We start from the raw sequence: 20,472 nt of genomic DNA, 5'->3' as shown, positions 1-20,472 counted from the left end.
TTATGTAAATCAATGCCTGCTGCAAAAAGCTGCTCTCTTTCACTTGGTCTAGAAACGTGCTTCAAAATGTAAAGAGACATTTGCTTAGTTGCAATTTTACACAATTAATACATATCTTAATATAAGCCTAATAGATCTACATTGCCAAATGTGAAGTTATAAATTCTGAATGCAAATTAACTATTTTATTTTTTAAATGAACACTTAAATAAAATTTGTGAATATAAATTTGTGACGCCCTGGTCATACATCTAACACATTCATCAAAATCGGTCAGTTATTGTATTAGATTTTGTTTCATTCATTTGTCTAGTATAGTAGCATTCAACATTTGTTTTGTGTTTGTATGGTAACATTAGAGATAGATAGATAGATAGATAGATAGATAGATAGATAGATAGATAGATAGATAGATAGATAGATAGATAGATAGATAGATAGATAGATAGATAGATAGATTTCCATGGATTGATCCTGGTATTGCTGGAGTTGCATTACAGCAGAGCAGGGATGAAGGGAGATGAGAAATGCTGAAGAGCTAGTTTAGCCTTAGGCCACAGCTTTTATCACTTAGCCTGCCATACCTGTTTCCTTTCTCCAGAAAAAAGAATATTATATGGTTCTCAATCTCTTTGATTACAAGGACCCCTATTATCCGACAATATTCAAAGCCCTTCTGTACAATCCAGCTTCTGTTGCAGTGATAAAAACTAAGTGAGATCTCAGATGTGGTTTCACCAGAGTGAGAAATGTGATGCCAGTTTACCTGGTCTAGATCTTGACTTTTAGTTTGAAGCATTTTAATTAAGTTAGATTTCATACAAAAGTAGTCATGTGAATTTTCCCTGGTTGAGAACCACTGTTTGGCTGATTATCAGACTACTTTATAGTGTAAGCTTTTATTAAGAGCCTTACTACCCCCTTCTGTTTAATAATTGAATTACATCTCTCCATCCCTGCTTTGCTTCATATGTAATCCGTAAAGGATGCCTGATGATATTTTACCTGGTGGCTTGAATTCCTCTTCTTTTAAAAAAGCTGGTGTTGAACAAGAAGTTATCTTCGAACACAAGATCCTGACTTTTGGGAAAATCTGATAGAGACATTGTATGGGATGAACTCGGGAAATAGCTACGACAGTCTCAGAGACTCAACCATGGGCCCGATTAGAGTGGTAGGACCATCAACACCCAGAAGAGGGCCACCTAAATTCAAACAGAGAATGACAAGACAATTCCTCCAAAGAAGGGAGTCAAAGGTTAAAGTAAAGGCATCTTTAATTCTATGAAGAACCTTTAACATGGATGTTTATATATAAAAAAAAAAAAATTAAAGTGGAAAAAGGTTCTTTAGATTTTTTTAAAGTGTTCTTAGTGTTCACACAAAGATAAAAAAAAAAAAACAATTTAAGAGCTCTTCACTGAAAGGTTCTTTTGTAAACTAAAAATGTTTGTTCTATTGCCAACCCCACTTTTGGAATCTTTATTTTTAATAGTATTTCAGGAAATAAAATTCAAATTCTTCTCCTCCTTAGTTAGATTTGTAGATGAAATCCCAGAAACGGATGGTTTTGGCACTGGAATAGCCCTTGGAACATTGCTTATGTAGTGATAAACTTAATGTGTTGTGTTGTTTTATATGCTAAACCTATTTCTCTTGTAAACTGATTATTCTTATTGTCTGGCTTGTTGCTGTGCTTCATTTGCCAACTTCTTTCATGCTCCGACATCACCGTTAGTTTGTCCGTGGGAAGCCTTTAGCCAGCTGGAGTTGCATGAACTCACCCAGTATGGTATTACTTGCAACGGACAACAGGAAGACGTGTCACCTGGACTTGTTTAGTGGATTAGACTAGTTCCACCTCTGGATCCCAAAATGAGGGATGCTGCAAACCAATACTTGCACCATTGCCTTGATAGTCTGCTGTAAACAGTTGAGTTGTATAGACGCCAACCCACCAGCCTATGAAAAATACATATAGGCCTAATATAGTGATTATTGAGATGCAAGAGGTTTATGAAGGTTTACGATTGTATAAAGTTGTAGAATGTTGAACAATCTGGAATTTAATTGATCTGTTTTGGGTTCTTTTCTACACCACATAACCAAAATAATTATTTTCAATATCTATGAACTCTTTGTTTATTTGTATATTATTTGTGCCAAATCTATTTATTTTATTTTTTTACTTTTTAGCAGATGTACACTGAGAGGAGAGGCCTTATTAGCTGTTTAATATCACTTCATCTGTTGTATGGTATTGATGTCTGAGAATCTCTTCTGCTGTTAGCAAATCTGGCTTTATTTAAATAGAGGGGATACTCCACCCCAAAATAAAAATGTTGTCATTAATCGCTTTACCCCCATGTCGTTACAAACCCATAAAAACTGAAGATATTTACTTAAGATATTTAGGAGGAAAACAGGGAGGCTTGAGACTGTCCCATAGACAAGTACAAACCCAAAAGTTGGGACACTGTACAAATTGTGAATAAAAACAGAATGCAATGATGTGGAAGTTTCACATTTCAATATTTTATTCAGAATACAACATAGATGACATATCAAATGTTTAAACTGAGAAAATGTATCATTTTAAGGGCAAAATAAGTTTTAAATTTCATGGCATCAACACATCTCAAAAAAGTTGGGACAAGGTCATGTTTACCTCTGTGTGGCATCCCCTCTTCTTTTTATAACAGTCTGCAAACGTCTGGGGACTGAGGAGACAAGTTGCTCAAGTTTAGGAATAGGAATGTTGTCCCATTCTTTTCTAATACAGGCTTCTAGTTGCACCAAATCTTTTCTATGGGTGAAAGATCTGGACTGCAGGCTGGCCATTTCAGTACCCGGATCCTCCTTCTACGCAGCCATGATGTTGTAATTGATGCAGTACTTTTTGTACGGGAATAAAATTTGATTTGAAAGAAAAGAGCGCATCTTTGTGGCTCACACAGAAGAGTGTCAGCTGCCTGTCTTCTATTTATTTATTTTCCAAATGACTTCTTCATACAGATTAACAGGGTAATATACAATCAGTAAATTACATTTGGGTAACACTTTAGAATAAGGTTCCATTAGTTAATGTTAGTTAACTACTTTCGTTAACATGAACTAAGCAAGAACAATCCTTCTACAGCATTTATAAGTCTTAGTTCATGTTAATTTCAACATTTACTAATGCATTATTTAAATCAAAAGTTGTGCTTGTTAACATTAGTTAATGCACTGTGAATTACCATGAACTAACAATGAATAACTGTATTTTCATTAACTAACATTAACGAAGATGAATAAATACAGTAATAAATGTATTATTCATTGTTTGTCCATGTTAATTAATACATTAACTAACATTAACTAATGGAACCTTATTCTAAAGTGTTACCTACATTTGTTATGCATTACAACTCAAAGATTGAGCTTGTCAGCATTTTTCATTAAAGGAAATCAAAACTAAAGTTTAGGACCATAGATTTTATTTATTTATTTTAGACACAGACATATGTATATGATTAACAGCGTTTACAAATGTTTCAGTAAACAAAAAAGTGAGATTAGTTGTCCTAAATGCGCATTCGCGAATCAATTTTGGATAGTTGAATATTAAATGTGGTTTGCTTTGACAAGCCTTAACCGATTGCACCAGAAAATGACTAAAAGCAGGGTCGGAGTGCGGCCCATTTTCTGCCTGGGAGTGTTTAATGCCCAAGACTAGCCTACTTATATGTTTCAAAAAGAACATGCAAATAGATAACAAATGACATACCAAACTTATTAAGTAAACCTTCTGCAACCAAGCTTATGAATAGGCACAGCTAAAGAATACACCACATACAAATTTGACATGTATTTTGACACCTAAAACACACTTGTGAGACTGTGTGTGAGATCCTTGGTGCATTAATCACAGAATTCCATTTTACACGTTCATACCTTACAGCATTTTCTTCACATAGCTCACAAGAGCATTGTGTGTCAGGGATGAATATGTCAAGTAAATAAGTGCTTAGTCATGTAGTGTTGCTGCCTTAGCCAATTTAAACATGGGCTGAACTTCCTGAAGAAGTTAGTAGAATGTCAGTCACACATATCTATATTAAGTGAAAACATTTAGATGTAGTCTCAGACTGCTCATGAGTTCATTTATTGAAACAATATTAGGTTTTTTTTAATCCATATTGATTAACTTTGAAGCCATCTTTATCATGGTAGATTTAAAAAGGTTGACAGTTAACTTTAAACAGATATACACATTCAAGAAATACATGGTTGGACCAAAAATTGTTCTGTCTTGCACCACACAGACATTTATCCAAATCAACTGATTATTGAGAGATTTACTAAAGATTAACAAATTGTTGATTCATAGCTTTATTAGTTCACAAAGTTGTTCAAATTATTATAAAATTCTGCTTTTTTCTTTTTTTTTTATTCACAGCAACAACTAAATTAAAATTAGAGATCATCAGAGAGATAATCATTGATTAATAAAAACAAAAAAATGTGGGCTTTTAACAATGAAGCGGAGAGCCAACAAATCAAACACTTTAGCACACAAAGAAACAAGATTTCACGTTTATACACTTCATCGGACGTTTGTGGCAATCACTGCTTGGCAATTATTTTAGCATAATCATCTTTCACTGCTCAATGTTCATTTTAAAGTATAGATTTTCACAGAAAACAAATGCAGCTCGAGGCATTTCACATTGTGTGTAGACAAACTACCCTCAGAAAATGTATTACATAAAACCACTAGCTAGCTTTTAATTTGTACCAAAACTTGCATGTGATAACTAGGATTAATGCAATTAATTTCATGGCCTGATCTATGTAAACAGATTTAATACCAGTTAAATTTATAAATCAAGACAGAAACATTTAAAAGTCCTAAACAGCATTAGGTAAACATGAATGTAATGAACCATATTTGCATGTCTGTAACAACATAATATGTAGTAGTCTGCACATCACAAATAGTTTTCTTAATGCTACGAATGCTACTTAAAGCTCAGCTACTCTAAAAAATAAATGTAATAAATAAAGTCACATAGTGCAAAACTAACATAATGTGCTCATCTGCTGTATGTATACAGGCAAAAACTTACTGTGATAAAGGAGCAAAATGCATTTTTTTTTTTATAATCAAGCCCTTAAAATACTGAAAGTCAGACAAATTGTGCATGTTGTAGGTTTGTGTTTGGCATCTTTGACATGAGAGAGACTCTGACCAGCCCCTGAGTTTTTAAGGTCCAAAGGAGGTGCACGTAAGGCAGGATCCAGGGTGAACATGACGCCTAATCATGTCTGAGCCAGGTGAAGCTCCTCCAGACCATCTTTACCCACGTGGTAGCGGGCAAGATCCTTCCTGGTTACTAGTCCCACAACCTTCAAATCCACAGCACAGGGAATTAAAACGGATTACCTTACCGAGAATGAGCAATATTCTCAACGATACATGGCAAATTGTGACTGATACGATAAGCTGTTAATTATTTCGATATTATTACAGATATCCAGTAAATGGTCAACATTCAAGTTTCTTCAATAATAGCTTAAAATAAAATAAAATTTAAAATAACAATAAACATTATTTTATAGCACTTTTCATAAAGTAAATCTAAAGCGCAATATAACAAACCTTAAAATAAAAACAATATTTTTCATTATCAATAAATATTTATATCAATATACTCAAAAGCAACTTTAAAAAGATGTCTTGACTCACCTTTAATATATATATATATATATATATATATATATATATATATATATATATATATATATATATATATATATATATATATATATATATATATATATATATATATAATATTAATACCTGAAGACTGTCTAACTTTAATTGGTACACAATTCCAGTTTTGGGGTAAAAATAAATAAATAAATAAATGTAATCATTTAATTTTAAATTGAAGAAAATTTAGTAATACCCCCATTAAAATCTGCATTATAAATATGGATATTCATTCTAAGATTTGCTAAAGATTACATTTGACAGTTTATTAAATTATAAGTATTTTTAAAGATTATCTTTAAGAGAAAGTAAGATGACAGTGAGGTCAGGTGTAGTGATTGGATATGAGCTACACCTGCGCCCCACCACCGGTCTCGAGTCCCACATAGGAGATGGAAGGATATAAAACTGGAGGGACAACCGTGAAGGACGAGAGAGGAACAGGACTTGGCTTTTAGTTATGTTTTGGTTTTTATTTGCGCGCATCAGTCGTCCGTGGGGGGCTGGTGCGCTGTTTTGTGTTTATTTGGAATCATTAAAATTTCGTTTTGATTGTGCGCCGGTTCCCGCCTCCTTCTTCCGGATGAACATGGAGATAATATTATTACAATAATACTGATCAATAATGATAAATAATAAAACAAATCTTTCATAACTTCCAACAATGACTAATAATACTACTAGTATAGTGCTAATATTTTGTGCATCCCTAAAGATCAGCTGTAAGTGAAGCACAATAAAACAATAGTGATACACTTACCCTGTTCTCATGATCAACCACCACTAGATGTCTCAGTCCAAGCGCCCGAAACAATTTAAACACACGAGGGAGTGAGGTCTCCTGAAATGAAATATCAAAGACTAGACGGTTAATACTGCAGATGATTAAACCACTTGATAACTGAAATACACTTCCTGATGGTATTTTTGACAGTCAATTTGTAAATGTCATGCAAGGATTGTTGTGAGTTATTTCAATTGTGTGTGGTAGCGGCATTCTATTTAAAGCTCTGGCTCTGCGTAATTCCAGGTATAAGCCGAAAACTGGAGAGCTTCCATTATCAGCATCAATTTATTTGATTTCTTATGCAATTTGATCATTATGGCATTATCAAGTTCACATAAACTTATAAATACCAAAATACAATCAGTAGGCAGTCATTAGCCAGAATACGCTACAATGCAAGTTGACTGACCTGAGGCACAGTGTATGGGGTCGGGTTCATGAACTCAGTGAGGTCCATCATGCACTCCCTCTCATCCTGAGAGACGTGGATGGACTGGATGGGGGGGAAACGTGGATATGCATCTCTGAAGTCCTTCAGCTGTAGCTTCCTTTGTCTGAGACGCGAAGACGCCCTTTCCACAAACACCTGAGACACAGACCGAGGGCTGAACTATTACAATCTGCTGTAGTAACAGTGTTTCCTAACCAATGAGGATGAAAGTCCAACCATAATTCTCATAATTCAGTTTTTCAGACCTTATGCTTGAGAAGAACAATGAGCTGGGAGCGAAGTATAAGTCCACAGATTTTTCCTGGCTGTGGAAAGATGACAAGCAAGTTTTAGATTGTAATAAAACTGAAATATACTAGTAGCAATGACAGGACCTGAGGTCATGTTTTCATGGTTATGTCACCTCGTCGTTCTCAGTAGTGTGGATGACCACTGGGAAGCCGTTGTGATTGGTGGATGTGTTGCTAAGAACGTCCACGATCCTCCCGACTTTCTCCACTCTGTTGAAGCAGGTGACCGGAGAGCTCATGACCTCTCTGTGGTGGAAACATCAACACACAAATTACATTCACTTTATTATTTATATAATATTGTAATACTTACTAATATTTTGAATTATCTTTTATTTAGTAATTTAGGATGTGCTTTTATTGTTTTTTAAATTATATTTATAAAAAAATAAAAACATAGAAGAATAAAATATTAACAAAAAATATTTAATTTATATTTATTTCAATTTTAGTTATTTTACTATTTCAGTAACTTGTTTTATTTCAGTTAGTTGCCAAAGCAACATTTATCATTTATATTTTATTAACATTAATATTAAATTTAATTTATTTCAATTAATGACAACAATTTTAATAGTTTGAGTAAACAATATTGAATTGACTAATATATTACCATTTAATTCTATTGGGCTGATATAAGTTGGAAGCGGGACTTTTATTTTGACAGTGCTGAGAACACATGCGCTCAGTGTCACAGGACTTACATTTACATTTAATTATTCAGCAGACGCTTTTATCCAAAGCAACTTACAAATGAGAACAATAGAAGCAATCAGACCAACAAGACAACTACAACAGTATACAAGTGCCATGACAAGTCTCAGTTAGTCTAGCACAGAACACGTAGCCAAGGTGTTTTTTTTTTTTTTTTTCCAAGAATAGGATAGACAAGAAAAGGAATGTGGTAGTATTAATTGTTCAAGTGCTGGTGAAAAAGATGAGTCTTCAGATGTTTTTTTGAAAATGACTTATGAACAGACTTCATCAGTTCTGTCTAATGCTTTTATAATTTACTGTAGACATAAAGCAAATATGTTTTTTTAAAGGAGTAGTTCACTTCCAGAATGGAAATTATGTCATCATTTACCAGTGTTGGGAAAAGTTCCTTTTTTTTCTCTTTAAGTAATGGATTGCAATATTGCTTTATCCCTTAACAATTAACTAATTACGTTACTTTTTATGAAAGGTAATGTGTTACGTTACTTTTGCATTACTTTTTAAATATGAGCAGGGCTTGATTGATTTTAATATAAGAAGTTTATTTATAGCAAATGTAAAAGCCCTTTCACACCAAAAAGTGTAATGAATAAACCTCAGGCTGAAGAAGTAAATTCACGTCTGTACAGTAGAACACAGGAGACGGTTCAACACTTTTCAGCAATAATAAAAACAAAACAATGAACAATTGTTAGTTTATCTGAAGTCATTTTTGCTTATTAGTAAGATCTAACTGGATCATCAAAGGTCAGCAGCAAAAGACATTAGCTAATAAGATTGGAATAGATACATTTGTGTTAATTAACATTTAATAATTGCAGGTTTGCGTAATATTCTGAGCACTGTTTTAGTTCATTTTTTTTAATGGTCACACAGCACACATAACGCCTCTGTACTTCTGATTTCTCCCAATGGGGACAGGAGACTTGTCAGTCAATAAATGGGAAAACAAAGTAACTGGCGTTACATTTTTGAAAAAGTAACTAAGATCTTATCTTGTAAATTAAAAAGTAATGCGTTACTTACTAGTTACTTGAAAAACGTAATCTGATTACGTAACTCGCGTTACTTGTAATGCGTTACACCCAGCAATGTCATTTACTCTCCCTCCACTTGTTCCAAACCTGTATGAGTTTCTTTCTTCTGTTGGACACAAAGGAAGATATTTTGAAAATGTTAAGTGTGCGAACCATTGACTTCCATAGCAGGAAAAAAAAAAAATACTATGGAAGTCAATGTTGCCCATCAACTGTTCGCACACTTAAAATTTTCAAAATATCTTCTTTTGTGTCTAACAGAAGAAAGAAACTCATACAGGTTTGGAATATGTGGAGCCACTGGTTATATGTAACATTTCATATTCATTAGAGGTCTGTACTGGGAAGTTCATAGCTTCATATGACATGTAAGGCTGGTGGATGTGGTTACCTTGCCGTCAGCCAATGAGAAGTAGGAGGAGCATCCCAGTGGAGGAAAGGAACACTCTGCAGCTTAATATGGACATCATACAGGCCCTATGAACAACACGCACACATGTGATTCATGCTCTAATAACACAAAACACAAATGACATGCATGACTAAAAGCTTTGTGAAACCCCCCCCCACACACACACAGATCAAAAACTACAGGAAAAAGACGACCACCAGTTCTCAGGAGACAAAAACAGCCATGCAAGATATATTTCTTCTCACCTCTATAAAGTAATCCCCCACAATCTTGGCAGTCATCAGCACAAGCATTATGGGAAAACCATAGGTCACATTCCCCGTGGCTTCTATCAGGATTACAGTGAGACTAAGTGTCATTCTGACAATGCCACCTGTCAGATTAACAAAACAAAACCATACTTGTTACAGCTGACATGTACTTCCTTCACAGAAATGCAGATAGAAGTATTATAAACCATAAAACAGCATTCCTGCAGCATTTCTTAAAGAATGCCTAGTTGACACTAACATGACACTAAAACATCAGTAACTCACCAAGCTGGGCCGCAGCGCCTATTAGAGCATATTTCCCAGGATCCGCCCAAATCTACCAGTTAAGAAAACATGTCAACAGCACAATACAAACTAATCGTTCTTCATTTAGCTCTATTTTTCTCAGATTGGTGGTTTAAGATTAATTAAAGTGTAGCTGAAAGACAAAGGTGTTGGAAGCAGAGAAGTGGAAAGCTGTACTTACTGATTGGCTGGATGCAATGTAAGACAGAAGGATCCCAAATAGGCGTCCCCAGGCTGCTCCAATGAGCAGAGACGGGATAAACACTCCTGCGGACACGGTCAGACCATACGTCCAGACAGCAAGGAAGAAATATGCCAGAGTGAAGACCCCCAATGTCATAGGGTTGTAAGTTCCTGAGTGAGTAAAATAACAATATTAAAACAAAACTAGATTGCAGTAGGCCTTCAAAAAATTGCAGTATGGCCATCCTGGTTAGAAGGAACAGCTTTAGACTGGGACAGAAGCCTTAATAATAGGCTGTATATTGTTTGTTAAACAAGATTGCTTGGTTTTTATATTCCATTGCGCTACTTTTCCACTGTTCTTCTAAGTCTAGATGTGCTCACGTCTCTAAAATGCAGCGCTCAAGATAGAATAATAAATCTTGAGACCTTTTATGTAAATGGACTGTAATAATTGAGCTAAAACACTGTTGGAGCATTACCTTGGATGAGAGGATCTTCTACATGCCCTAAATGTACATGTAAAAGACCATACTCTGTGTCACTCCGTATCACCATTCAGCAAATGACGATGACTTTTCAGACCTTTTGTGGACCTTGAGACTTATTTATTTGGCAGTCTACGTGACTGTCTCAAGCCTCCCAGTTTTGATCCAAAATATCTTAAATTGTGTTCCGAAGACGAACGGAGCTTTTACGGGTTTGGAATGACATGGGGGTAAGTGAATAATTACAAATATTCATTTTGGGGTGGAGTAACCCTTTAAGTATTTCAGGTCTAGGGGGCAGCATAAGGCCACTAGCAGACACATAATATTAAAACCACAGCAAATATGTCAAATAATTAAATTATATTTAAAGACCAAAATGGTCATGATAAACTTTGGCCACTTGTTATTATTTGTGATTATTCTCGTGTGGCTGTGGATGGACTCTTGTGCACCCTGGGAAAGCATTCAAAGATGGCGAAAGATTCTAGCTGCCTGTCAGCAGGCCTGCTTCCAGCTTGTAACTATAAATCTGCTTTGGCAGACACAGGCATGTAAACACACAGGCTGCAAAACACATGCAGACAGATGCATCACATAACAACTGAAGAAGTGTTCGCAGGTGTGATGTTTCGATTGCAGTTTCGATAAGATGTCCACACACATTCCCAAACCCGTCCACACCCAACCACACCCTCACTGAGACACACCTGGAGGGTTGTGGAACAGACTCCTCACACTCCGCTCAGGGGTGTTGAAGAAAGTGGTGGCCATGGAATTATATTCCCCATCAGCACAGAAGAGCTGTAAATAAACAATGCAACAAATCATGTTTCTGTTTGACCTTTCAGACTATATTCTGATCTAAGGTCGGTTCAGCTTAGCAATTTCTCATTAAAGGAAGCATCTTGAAAGCCCAGTAAGTATATAAACACCTGTAAGGGATATTCCTCAGAGTTGTCCTGTCCCAGCGGCTGGCAGTCATTGGAGGAATAGATCAAGGCAAAGGAAACAGTAGCGGTCACCGCAGCAACAAGCATAGCCTCCATCACCTGCAGGCACGGCCGGTGGACGTACCTGAGACATAACACAGCATGTAGAAATCTCAGAAGCCAATCTCAATTTGGGCCAAAATGTGACCCTGAACCACAAAACCAGTCTTAAGTCGCTGGGGTATTGTTTTTATAAATAGCCCAAAAAAAAAACATTGAAAGGGTAAAAAAAAAAAAAAGTATTTTGGTTGTTGTTTTTTTTTTGCCGAAAATCATTAGGATATTAAGTAAATATCATGCTCCATGAAGATATTTTTTTATTTTCCTACCTTAAATATATAAAAACTTAATTTTTGATTAGTAATATGCATTGCTAAGAATTCATTTGACAATTCAAAGCCGATTTTCTCAGTATTGAGATTTTTTCACACCATCACATCTTTCAAATAGTTGTATTTCGACCAAATAATGTCTGATCCTAATAAACGATACATCAATGGAAAGCGTATTTATTCAGCTCTCAGACGATGCATCTCAAAATCTCAATCTCTGGTTTTGTTGTCCAGGGTCACAAATAGAAGAGTCTAATATGCTGATACAGTGTTCTGGAAACATTTCTTATAATCAATGATTCTGGAAACATTTTATTTTTACAGTTTAGAAGAACATAATTTACATGAAACAGAAATATTAAGCAACTTTGTCTTTGTCACTTTTGACTAATTTCTTAACAAAAACAACTGAGCTTACTAACAAATTCATATCGATGTCACATTTAAATGATTGTTAAACGTTATACTTTTTCAAACTAAACAAAATATTTTTGTGTTTTCAGTATCATATCATTCTCACTTTCCATTAAATGCCTTTCAACAATTGCATCTCTGTTCCTTTAGTTACTGGCCTCAATTTAACATGCAGGCGTAACCCAGAAAACTGTCACATGACAAGTGATTGATGCGTTGAAGTCTTCAGACACATCCAATTCAGTGACAAAGCCTACCCCTGTGAACAGCCATTTAGCAAACTGTCTAACCTAATGTCAAGTTGCTTTAAAAAAAACAAAATTTTAATTACAAAAATATTTAAAATGGAAACAATAAACACCAGATACACTGACCTAATGGTGGTTTTTCCATTATACTACATTTTGGTTTTGCAAAAAATGATTTGGCCCTAAATGAATCCCCTACATATTACGCATGACCTTCCCATTTTAATAGTTTGCAATCCTACCTTATTCTGAAAATTGTTAGCCAATAATTGATGACATTAAACAATGCTCCAAGCACCCCTCCTGGAAAACGAAAGGGGAAAAATAAAGAGAATCCATTCAAAGCTACATCCTTTCATTTCAATTTTGTAAACTAAATTATTTTAAAGTTTTATGCAAGGACAAAGTGACGTTCCCCTCACCTAAAGCTCCCATGATGATGAAGAGAGGAATTTCATATAAATTATACTGTACAGTCTAAAAGAAAAACACACACAAACACACACACATCAAATTTAGTTCAGGAGTGTCGTGACTATTATAGCTACAATCAAAAAATCTGATGTTTCTTTCTTGTGATATTTTGGACAGCTTCAAGGGTCAATTCCACTTTAACAGATTTTAATTTCAAATCTCTGTGTGGTGTATAAACTTGGGTAGCTTAAAAAACGATAGAGACCTTGTCAGAGTAACTGAAGAAGATAAAGACAGAACTTACATCACTGTCAAAGCGGCCGAAGTTAATGAGACCGGGGCTGGACAGTTGTCCGAGCTTCCCATGGTAAATACTCAGGAAAAAGTTCAGTGTGAAGGAGGAGACCATTGATGCAAAGAACTAAATCAAAAGCAGAGCAGGACGAGAGGGGTTCAAACAGCTGACGTTTGAAACAGACTGAAACAGACAGTGCTCTTTAATAAAGAGCCAAACACTTATTCACAATCACTCACAATTCTCCACGTCAACAGCTGGTTCCAGAAAGACGCGCCTTCCTCTAAACTGAACAGAACCCCACCTGTGCCAAAAAAGATCAAAGATGGCGCTGAACAGTCTTATCCAAGAATCATTTCAGGACAGTTTTTATTCAGAGGAGCAAATTATGGATTTTCACTCATAGCAACAACTCTGCCGAGTATCGGCTACTTTAATATGCTTTAACAGCATAATAATAACATATCTGCCACTGCCTTTGCATAACTTGTTTCTATGAAATGATTTTCTGCATGTCTCACCAACAGGGGCTCCAAAGGCAGCGGAGACTCCAGCCGCTGCTCCTGCCGAGACAAAGTCTCTTTTCTCGGTGTCCCTGCGGAAATACTCAAATATCTGCCGGAACAGAAACTTGACGTCAGGCTCTATGTTTAATGTGTGATTCAAGCGGACCTAACAGTACAGAAAACTGACCTTAAAATCTCTTTTCAGTGAAGTGCTTCTTCCTTGAGATACTCCTGCGGCCACCACTGCTCCCGAGTGAATCATGGGTCCTTCCTGTGAGAGGAGAGCAGCTGTTGAGTCCATCAATTAGCTTTCAATAAGGCCCATTGAGTTGATGGTTTTTATATTGTACCTTTCCAACAGCGAGACCTCCAGCAACTGAGCAGATCACACCAAAGACCTTTATCACCAGAGTCTGTGGACATGGAGAAAAACTGTTGTTATAGAGATCTATTATAACTGACTATTTATTAGGGCTGGTGATTTAACGCATTAATTAGATTAATTAATTATGGAGAAAAATAATGCGTTAAAATTATTAACCCAGGCCTATGTGGATCATCCGACATTTCATACAGTCGATCGATGACTAATATGAGGCAGGATAACAACTTACTGCATGATAGAGCCTAGAGAATATCCCTAAAATTCAAGATATGGGGACAAAATGCCTGTTTGAGATTGTATCTCATATTTACATCACATAGTTAAGAAATATCACACTACAAGTAGGCTAAGTGCACGAGTCACACGAGTGCCAATGTGATACTCATCTTATACAACAGTTCATTAAGAAGATAATATTGTGTTATTTTAGACACAATGTTGTCTGTTTTGCTCAATTTTGCCAACCAAAATATAAAGACAAATCTTCAAAACCGTTCATCCCCGAGCAACCCACAGCGGGATTTTATTTCTTAATCCACGTTAAGTGTGGATTTATTTCTTAATCCACACTTAAGTGGCGCTGCACAGAGCGATTGGTGTATGACATCACAGTACCGCGAGAGCAAATCAAAAGCACAAGCAGCCGTCTGCTCTCTAAAGCTCTCGCGGTTCTTTGATGTCACACACCGATCGGTCTGATGGTGACCGCTTCAAGTCGAAAAAGCTTAATGATTCAATGAACCATTCATAAAGAACCATTTACTTCACTCCTGAATGAATCAGCCATTTGAACGAATCAAATGAATGAATAAATGACTCGATGACTTAATCAATAAGACATTTACTAGCACCTACTGGCAGTTTTAGTTTATTATTTAGAGTATCATTGCATTAAATAAATAATTTCATATTTTCATAGTAATAATTATTAAATATTAACTTTATAGTTCACCCAACCAAAAATGTAATCTCTGTTTGATGCTTTGCACAACAATGACTTTCAGTTATCTTTTCAGAGTAATTTCTCCAAATTTTAGGTGTGATTAATTAGATTAATTAATCACCACTTCATTTAATTAGATTATAACCTTTAATCGCTTACCAGCCCTACTATTTATCTTATATAGATAACTGGATATTTACATCTATGATATCTGTATCTTTTTATCTTTGAGTTTAGTTAAAAATCAAGCTACCTTGTTTGTCTCACAGAGAAGCTTGAGCTATAAAAGGCATCACCTTTAGTCGAACAACACGAGGGATCTTCACTCCATTCAGGAAACATTTTATTTGAGGGATTCCACTTCCTGCGGCAGTCGGCTGTGAGAAAAGAGACTGCATTTTAAATAATGTTCAAAGTAAAGTAATATACAACTACTTACTAAACACTACACAGTAAAGAATGTACTCTACAAATCAAAAAATTGTTTTATTTTTTTTTTTTTGTTTAATGTCTCTTATGCTCACCAAGGATGCATTTATTTGATACAGTAAAACCAGCAATATTGTAAAATATTCCAATTTAAAATAGTTGTAATTAATATTTAAAATGTTATTTGTTTGTGTGATGTTCAAGCTTTAGTTTTAGCAGTTATTACTCCAGTCTTCAGTGTCACATGATCCTTCAGAAATTATATGTACTGCTGTATTATTACTATTATTATCATTATCATCAATGCTGAACACAGTTGTGCTACTTCACATTGGTGTGGAAACAGAGACAAATTTTTGCCAGGATTCTTTTATGAACAGAAAGTTAAAAAGAACAACATTTATTTGAAATAGAAATCCTGTGTAATCAACTAACTATAATAATGCATCCTTGCTGAATAATAAAAGTATCAATTTCTTTTAAACCCTTGCTAATCCTAAAGATTAGTATTTTGTCCTGTATTTTGCTTAGAAGATACATCCATATGGGGAAGTCTGATTAATTCTGCTTTCAGCTTGGGCACACTGAAAGAGCCGAAGTGATACTGAAGCCCAGAAGGGAAGCCGATGCCACAGAAATCCCATTCTCACAAGAAGAAAACACTCACCTCTAAAAAAGCAACAGCGAGAGCGCCAACCATCACAAAAGCAGAGTTCAACACTGCCCACAGTATCAGAGAGATGGACAGCCCCCCAAGCTCTGTGTATTTCTCAATGTCTGAACGCTCAGTTTAAGAAACGCTGAAGCCAGTGAGAAATAAATAACACACAATCACACTTAATTAAGCTGAAGAAAACTCTATGCAATTAAAGTAAGCCTTTTAATTAAGTAAGTTGGTTTGTCTGACTGTAATTTAGCAGAGGTAATTAAAAATATTGAGCTATGTCAAATAATACCATGAATAAAATCTGTGTGTTTGAACCAAACATGAGCTACTGATATTTTTTTCCAGGAATATAATAATAAATAAAGCAACAAAAAAAACTATTTTAATTTCATGAGTGCTAAATTAAATAAACTACATGGACAGCTGATATTAGATAAAAAAAAATAAATAAATAAAAAAAAAACTCAATTTTGACTCTGTCCATGTCATGCAGCCGTTAACATCCAAATTATTCATGCAGTTACAATGTAAATAGATTACACATACTTTCACAATTTGTTAACACAAATATGAACTGATTGCATGAAATGAAATTATGTTTGGAAACCTTGTTCACAAAATGCAATGTATAAGCTCATTTAAATTAACGAAGGAGCATAGGAAACTGATCATATTAGAATGTTGTAAAACAGATGAATGACAGAGAAAGGATACTCTCTTTGACTGCTAAATACTTATAACCAGCTAATTTCTCCACAGCAATGTCTATCATGCATGCGATGAGACCAGTGAGAAACCCAATCAGACCGCAGATCACCCATCTCCTGATCTCCAGACATCTGAAACCCTACGGGAACAATAAATAAACATTAAGTGTGAATCTATAATGGCTATAACAAACTACTGTTGCATAACAAGGAAACCAAAGTCTGTTTTGTCAGTACACTGAATGTGGAAACGGCTTATCTCTGAATGCCGTTCCACTAATCTTCTAAATGTTTGGCTGATTTTGAGGAGAGATTTAGACTGCAATCATGTGTTATCTCAACATTAATTCTGAGTCGGGCCATATTTGGAGAATACTATGAAAAACATGTGCTATCCTAATGCACTGCATAAATCTAATTTATTGATTTAACGCAATCATTATTAATTACTATAAAGAAAATAATGTGATTAAAAAAAAGCCAAAAAAAAACCAAAACAATGTGTTTAGGGGTAGAGTTGATTGAATGTGTACATAAACCAACAATTAAAAAAATAGCACAAGATATTGTGAAATGCCCCCCAAATTTAAGACAGTTTAAATTGCAAACTTCACATTCCTTTTAATGGTCTCCATCAACTGTTATGATTGTAAACTCAGAAAGTGTCTTTATATGAACAGACTACAAACGCACATGATCCAAGTTAACCATTAAACTTTAAAAGAAATAAAAAAGGGAACCACAGTTGTCGTCTCCACCTCTTATGAAAATCTGTGATGGTTTTACTGACCATGTGACTCATCCGCCTCTCTTCCTCCAGAAACAACTGATTCTCGCTGTTATCATAATCAAGACTCTGAAACACAAAATGCACTAGGTTTGACATTTTACATCACAGCTCTTCAAAGACAGTTTATTTAAAAGTGTACTTGGTGCATTTTTGTCTGTGGTTTTTAAGTTAATTTTCAGAAGACCTACTGATTTTCCAAAGCATTTTAACATACTCAACTGAAAAAGGGTGACTGAAGGTCAGTGCTAGATTCAATTACCTCAAATTTGAGAGACAGCAGCTTTTCATTGTGAGGGATTTCCTTTGGTCGACTTCTCACAATGTCCTGTGTGATTCGGGAAAAAACAGACTCAGAGTTGCCCGGCTGACATTCATCAAGGGTATATACAGTCATACTTTGCTCATGCAATCAGAATAGAACAAGACTTTATTTAGCTGCATCAACTCTTTGCAGCCATGAACAAATGTGGCCTCATGCCAACACACTGGAAACTTAAACTCACAAATGATCAAGTACATTGCATGCATTTTACTCAATAAATTATTTTTCCAAAGTGCAGCCTGAAGAAGCCAAAGAGCCAGCCCTTTTCCTGGTCCTTTGGTCTCTATCCAAAATGGCTGATTTGAGGTGACATTTAGACTACACTCATGCGCTATTCTAACATTCAAAGCATCTAAACCACAAACACCTTGAATTTAAAACTGAAACTATATCTATGTCAAAACAGGGAAGCACTTTTCTAGACCAGAGTATAGGCTTTTATGTCTATATTTACAGTACTGTTTTGTTTTGTACGTCTTTAGAAAGAAAAAAGAAAAAAAGAAAAAATTTATAAAAAGATTATTTTAATAATAATAAATATATTTTACCTCTTCGGGTGTGATTTCCTCCTCAAGGTCCACAGTGCTCAGCCTGCCTATATGAAACATAGCTCCCTCGGATAACTATGAACCAAATACATTACATTTATCCAGAGTCTACTCATTTTTAATATCTCTCTTAAAGCTTTTTTTATCTTTAATTAGATAGATAGATAGATAGATAGATAGATAGATAGATAGATAGATAGATAGATAGATAGATAGATAGATAGGGGCTGACTGGGCTGACTGGCCTGACTGGGGGGGGGGGCAGGATTTCTTGCAGAATTTCTTGCTATGGCCCTGACTATAATCAAGAATCAACAAATTCAGTGTAACTTAGGTCTAAGGATCACAGACGCTTGGACGTTTCTTTGCAGAATTAAAGGGTCAAGTTAAAAGAAATGGGAAGTAAAGAAATCCAAATATCCAGAGTTGCAAAACTGGCTGCAGCTTGCCATTATGTGGACTACAAATACGTCTTTCCTTACTAGGGTTTAAAAGAAACACAAGGGATTACCCTCTTATTACAAGTTTACAAACTATTTTGTTTTCATTTCAACGCTGTGATGGCAAGAAGTTAGTGCAGGTGTATTATCATGCTTTCTTCAAATACACACACTGCCTTTGCATGCTTAACAAGCGTGCTATATTTAAGAAGCAGGGCAAGTATTTGTTATAAGCAGAATTCATATAAGCAGAAGTCAAAAGATGTCAGACTGATTTCTGAATCCCATGTCATCTTTGTAGTCTGTATGGTGTGTCTATTACCTTTCTGTCATGTTTCCCGTCCTCGGCTCCGTTCAGCAGTGGGGTCCTCTCTCCGCGATCATCGCCTCGGCTAGACCATGACACTTTCTTCGCGATGTTGGCCATGTCTTATTTGACCATTAATTACACATCAAACCTGCTAACTGTACAACTAATCTGAGCACTGCTTCCCCATGACTGAAGCGACCCGTGACTTGTCTACGGAAAGCACAGAGGTCCAAGAGATACTTCGTTGTCAACGGAAGTCTGGGGATTGTAGTTCACACTTCTACTGTTGAACAATAATGACGTGCGGTAATGACTGAGATGGCTCTGTTCTGGTATAAGGGTTAAAACATGCTCATAACTGTCGTATTTGATATTTTAGACTAGATTCACCTATTAAACATCGAATATTTCTCCGCCATTAGAGTTAGGCCTACTAATAGTTAAAATAATGACATGCTAAAATAATGACAAGCATGGTTTCTCCACACACTACTCTACTGTTAAATTGCAAACATTTAGTTTCCTTGTATATATCCTATTATGTCCAATGTGTGTGTGTGTGTGTATATATATATATATATATATATATATATATATATATATATATATATATATATATATATATATATATATATATATATATATATATACGTATATATATATACATATATACGTATATATATATATATATACGTATATATATATACATATATACGTATATATATATATATATACATATATATATATGTATATATATATATATATACGTATATATATATATATATAGTTTGTCCTCTGCTACTGAGAGTTGTTTTGTTTAATATAGAACATATTTGTGATAAATTCAGTTGCTTTGTAAATCATTGAAAAATACAGATTTTATAAACTCAGCATGGCAGAGAGTATGAATAAATGTGTTTTTACTCTTGTGGTGTGATTACTGCTATATTTACAGCATTCCTTTAATATGGTGTCTGAGAAAAAACAACAACTCGAATTAAGGTTCTTGAGTCATTAATTGATTGCTAAATAAGAAATAGTTGCCTTCAC

The 20,472-nt window shown here is 35.1% G+C and overlaps 1 protein-coding gene across 1 annotated transcript; it reads right to left on the bottom strand.

The window, feature by feature from the left end:
• Positions 1–4,120: 4,120 nt before the first annotated feature.
• Positions 4,121–19,650, bottom strand: LOC127948684 (H(+)/Cl(-) exchange transporter 7-like). The gene is made up of 25 exons (XM_052545313.1): positions 19,435–19,650; positions 18,673–18,747; positions 18,062–18,127; positions 17,803–17,868; positions 17,020–17,152; positions 16,306–16,415; positions 15,506–15,586; positions 14,232–14,294; positions 14,069–14,152; positions 13,897–13,990; positions 13,615–13,679; positions 13,385–13,501; positions 13,089–13,143; positions 12,909–12,969; positions 11,616–11,757; positions 11,391–11,484; positions 10,191–10,363; positions 9,989–10,040; positions 9,698–9,825; positions 9,432–9,517; positions 7,400–7,532; positions 7,242–7,301; positions 6,955–7,131; positions 6,519–6,599; positions 4,121–5,391 (listed from the first exon to the last, which is right to left on the bottom strand). The coding sequence occupies exons 1-25, from the start codon at positions 19,537–19,539 to the stop codon at positions 5,305–5,307; spliced, it is 2,388 nt and encodes a 795-aa protein (XP_052401273.1). The 5' UTR covers positions 19,540–19,650; the 3' UTR covers positions 4,121–5,304.
• Positions 19,651–20,472: the final 822 nt, after the last annotated feature.

This window comes from Carassius gibelio, chromosome A3 (assembly GCF_023724105.1).
Source record: "Carassius gibelio isolate Cgi1373 ecotype wild population from Czech Republic chromosome A3, carGib1.2-hapl.c, whole genome shotgun sequence".
NCBI classification, from domain to species: Eukaryota; Metazoa; Chordata; class Actinopteri; order Cypriniformes; family Cyprinidae; genus Carassius; species Carassius gibelio.
Note: the sequence above shows the minus strand (reverse complement) of the source record. Positions and strands in the feature narration are given on the sequence as shown.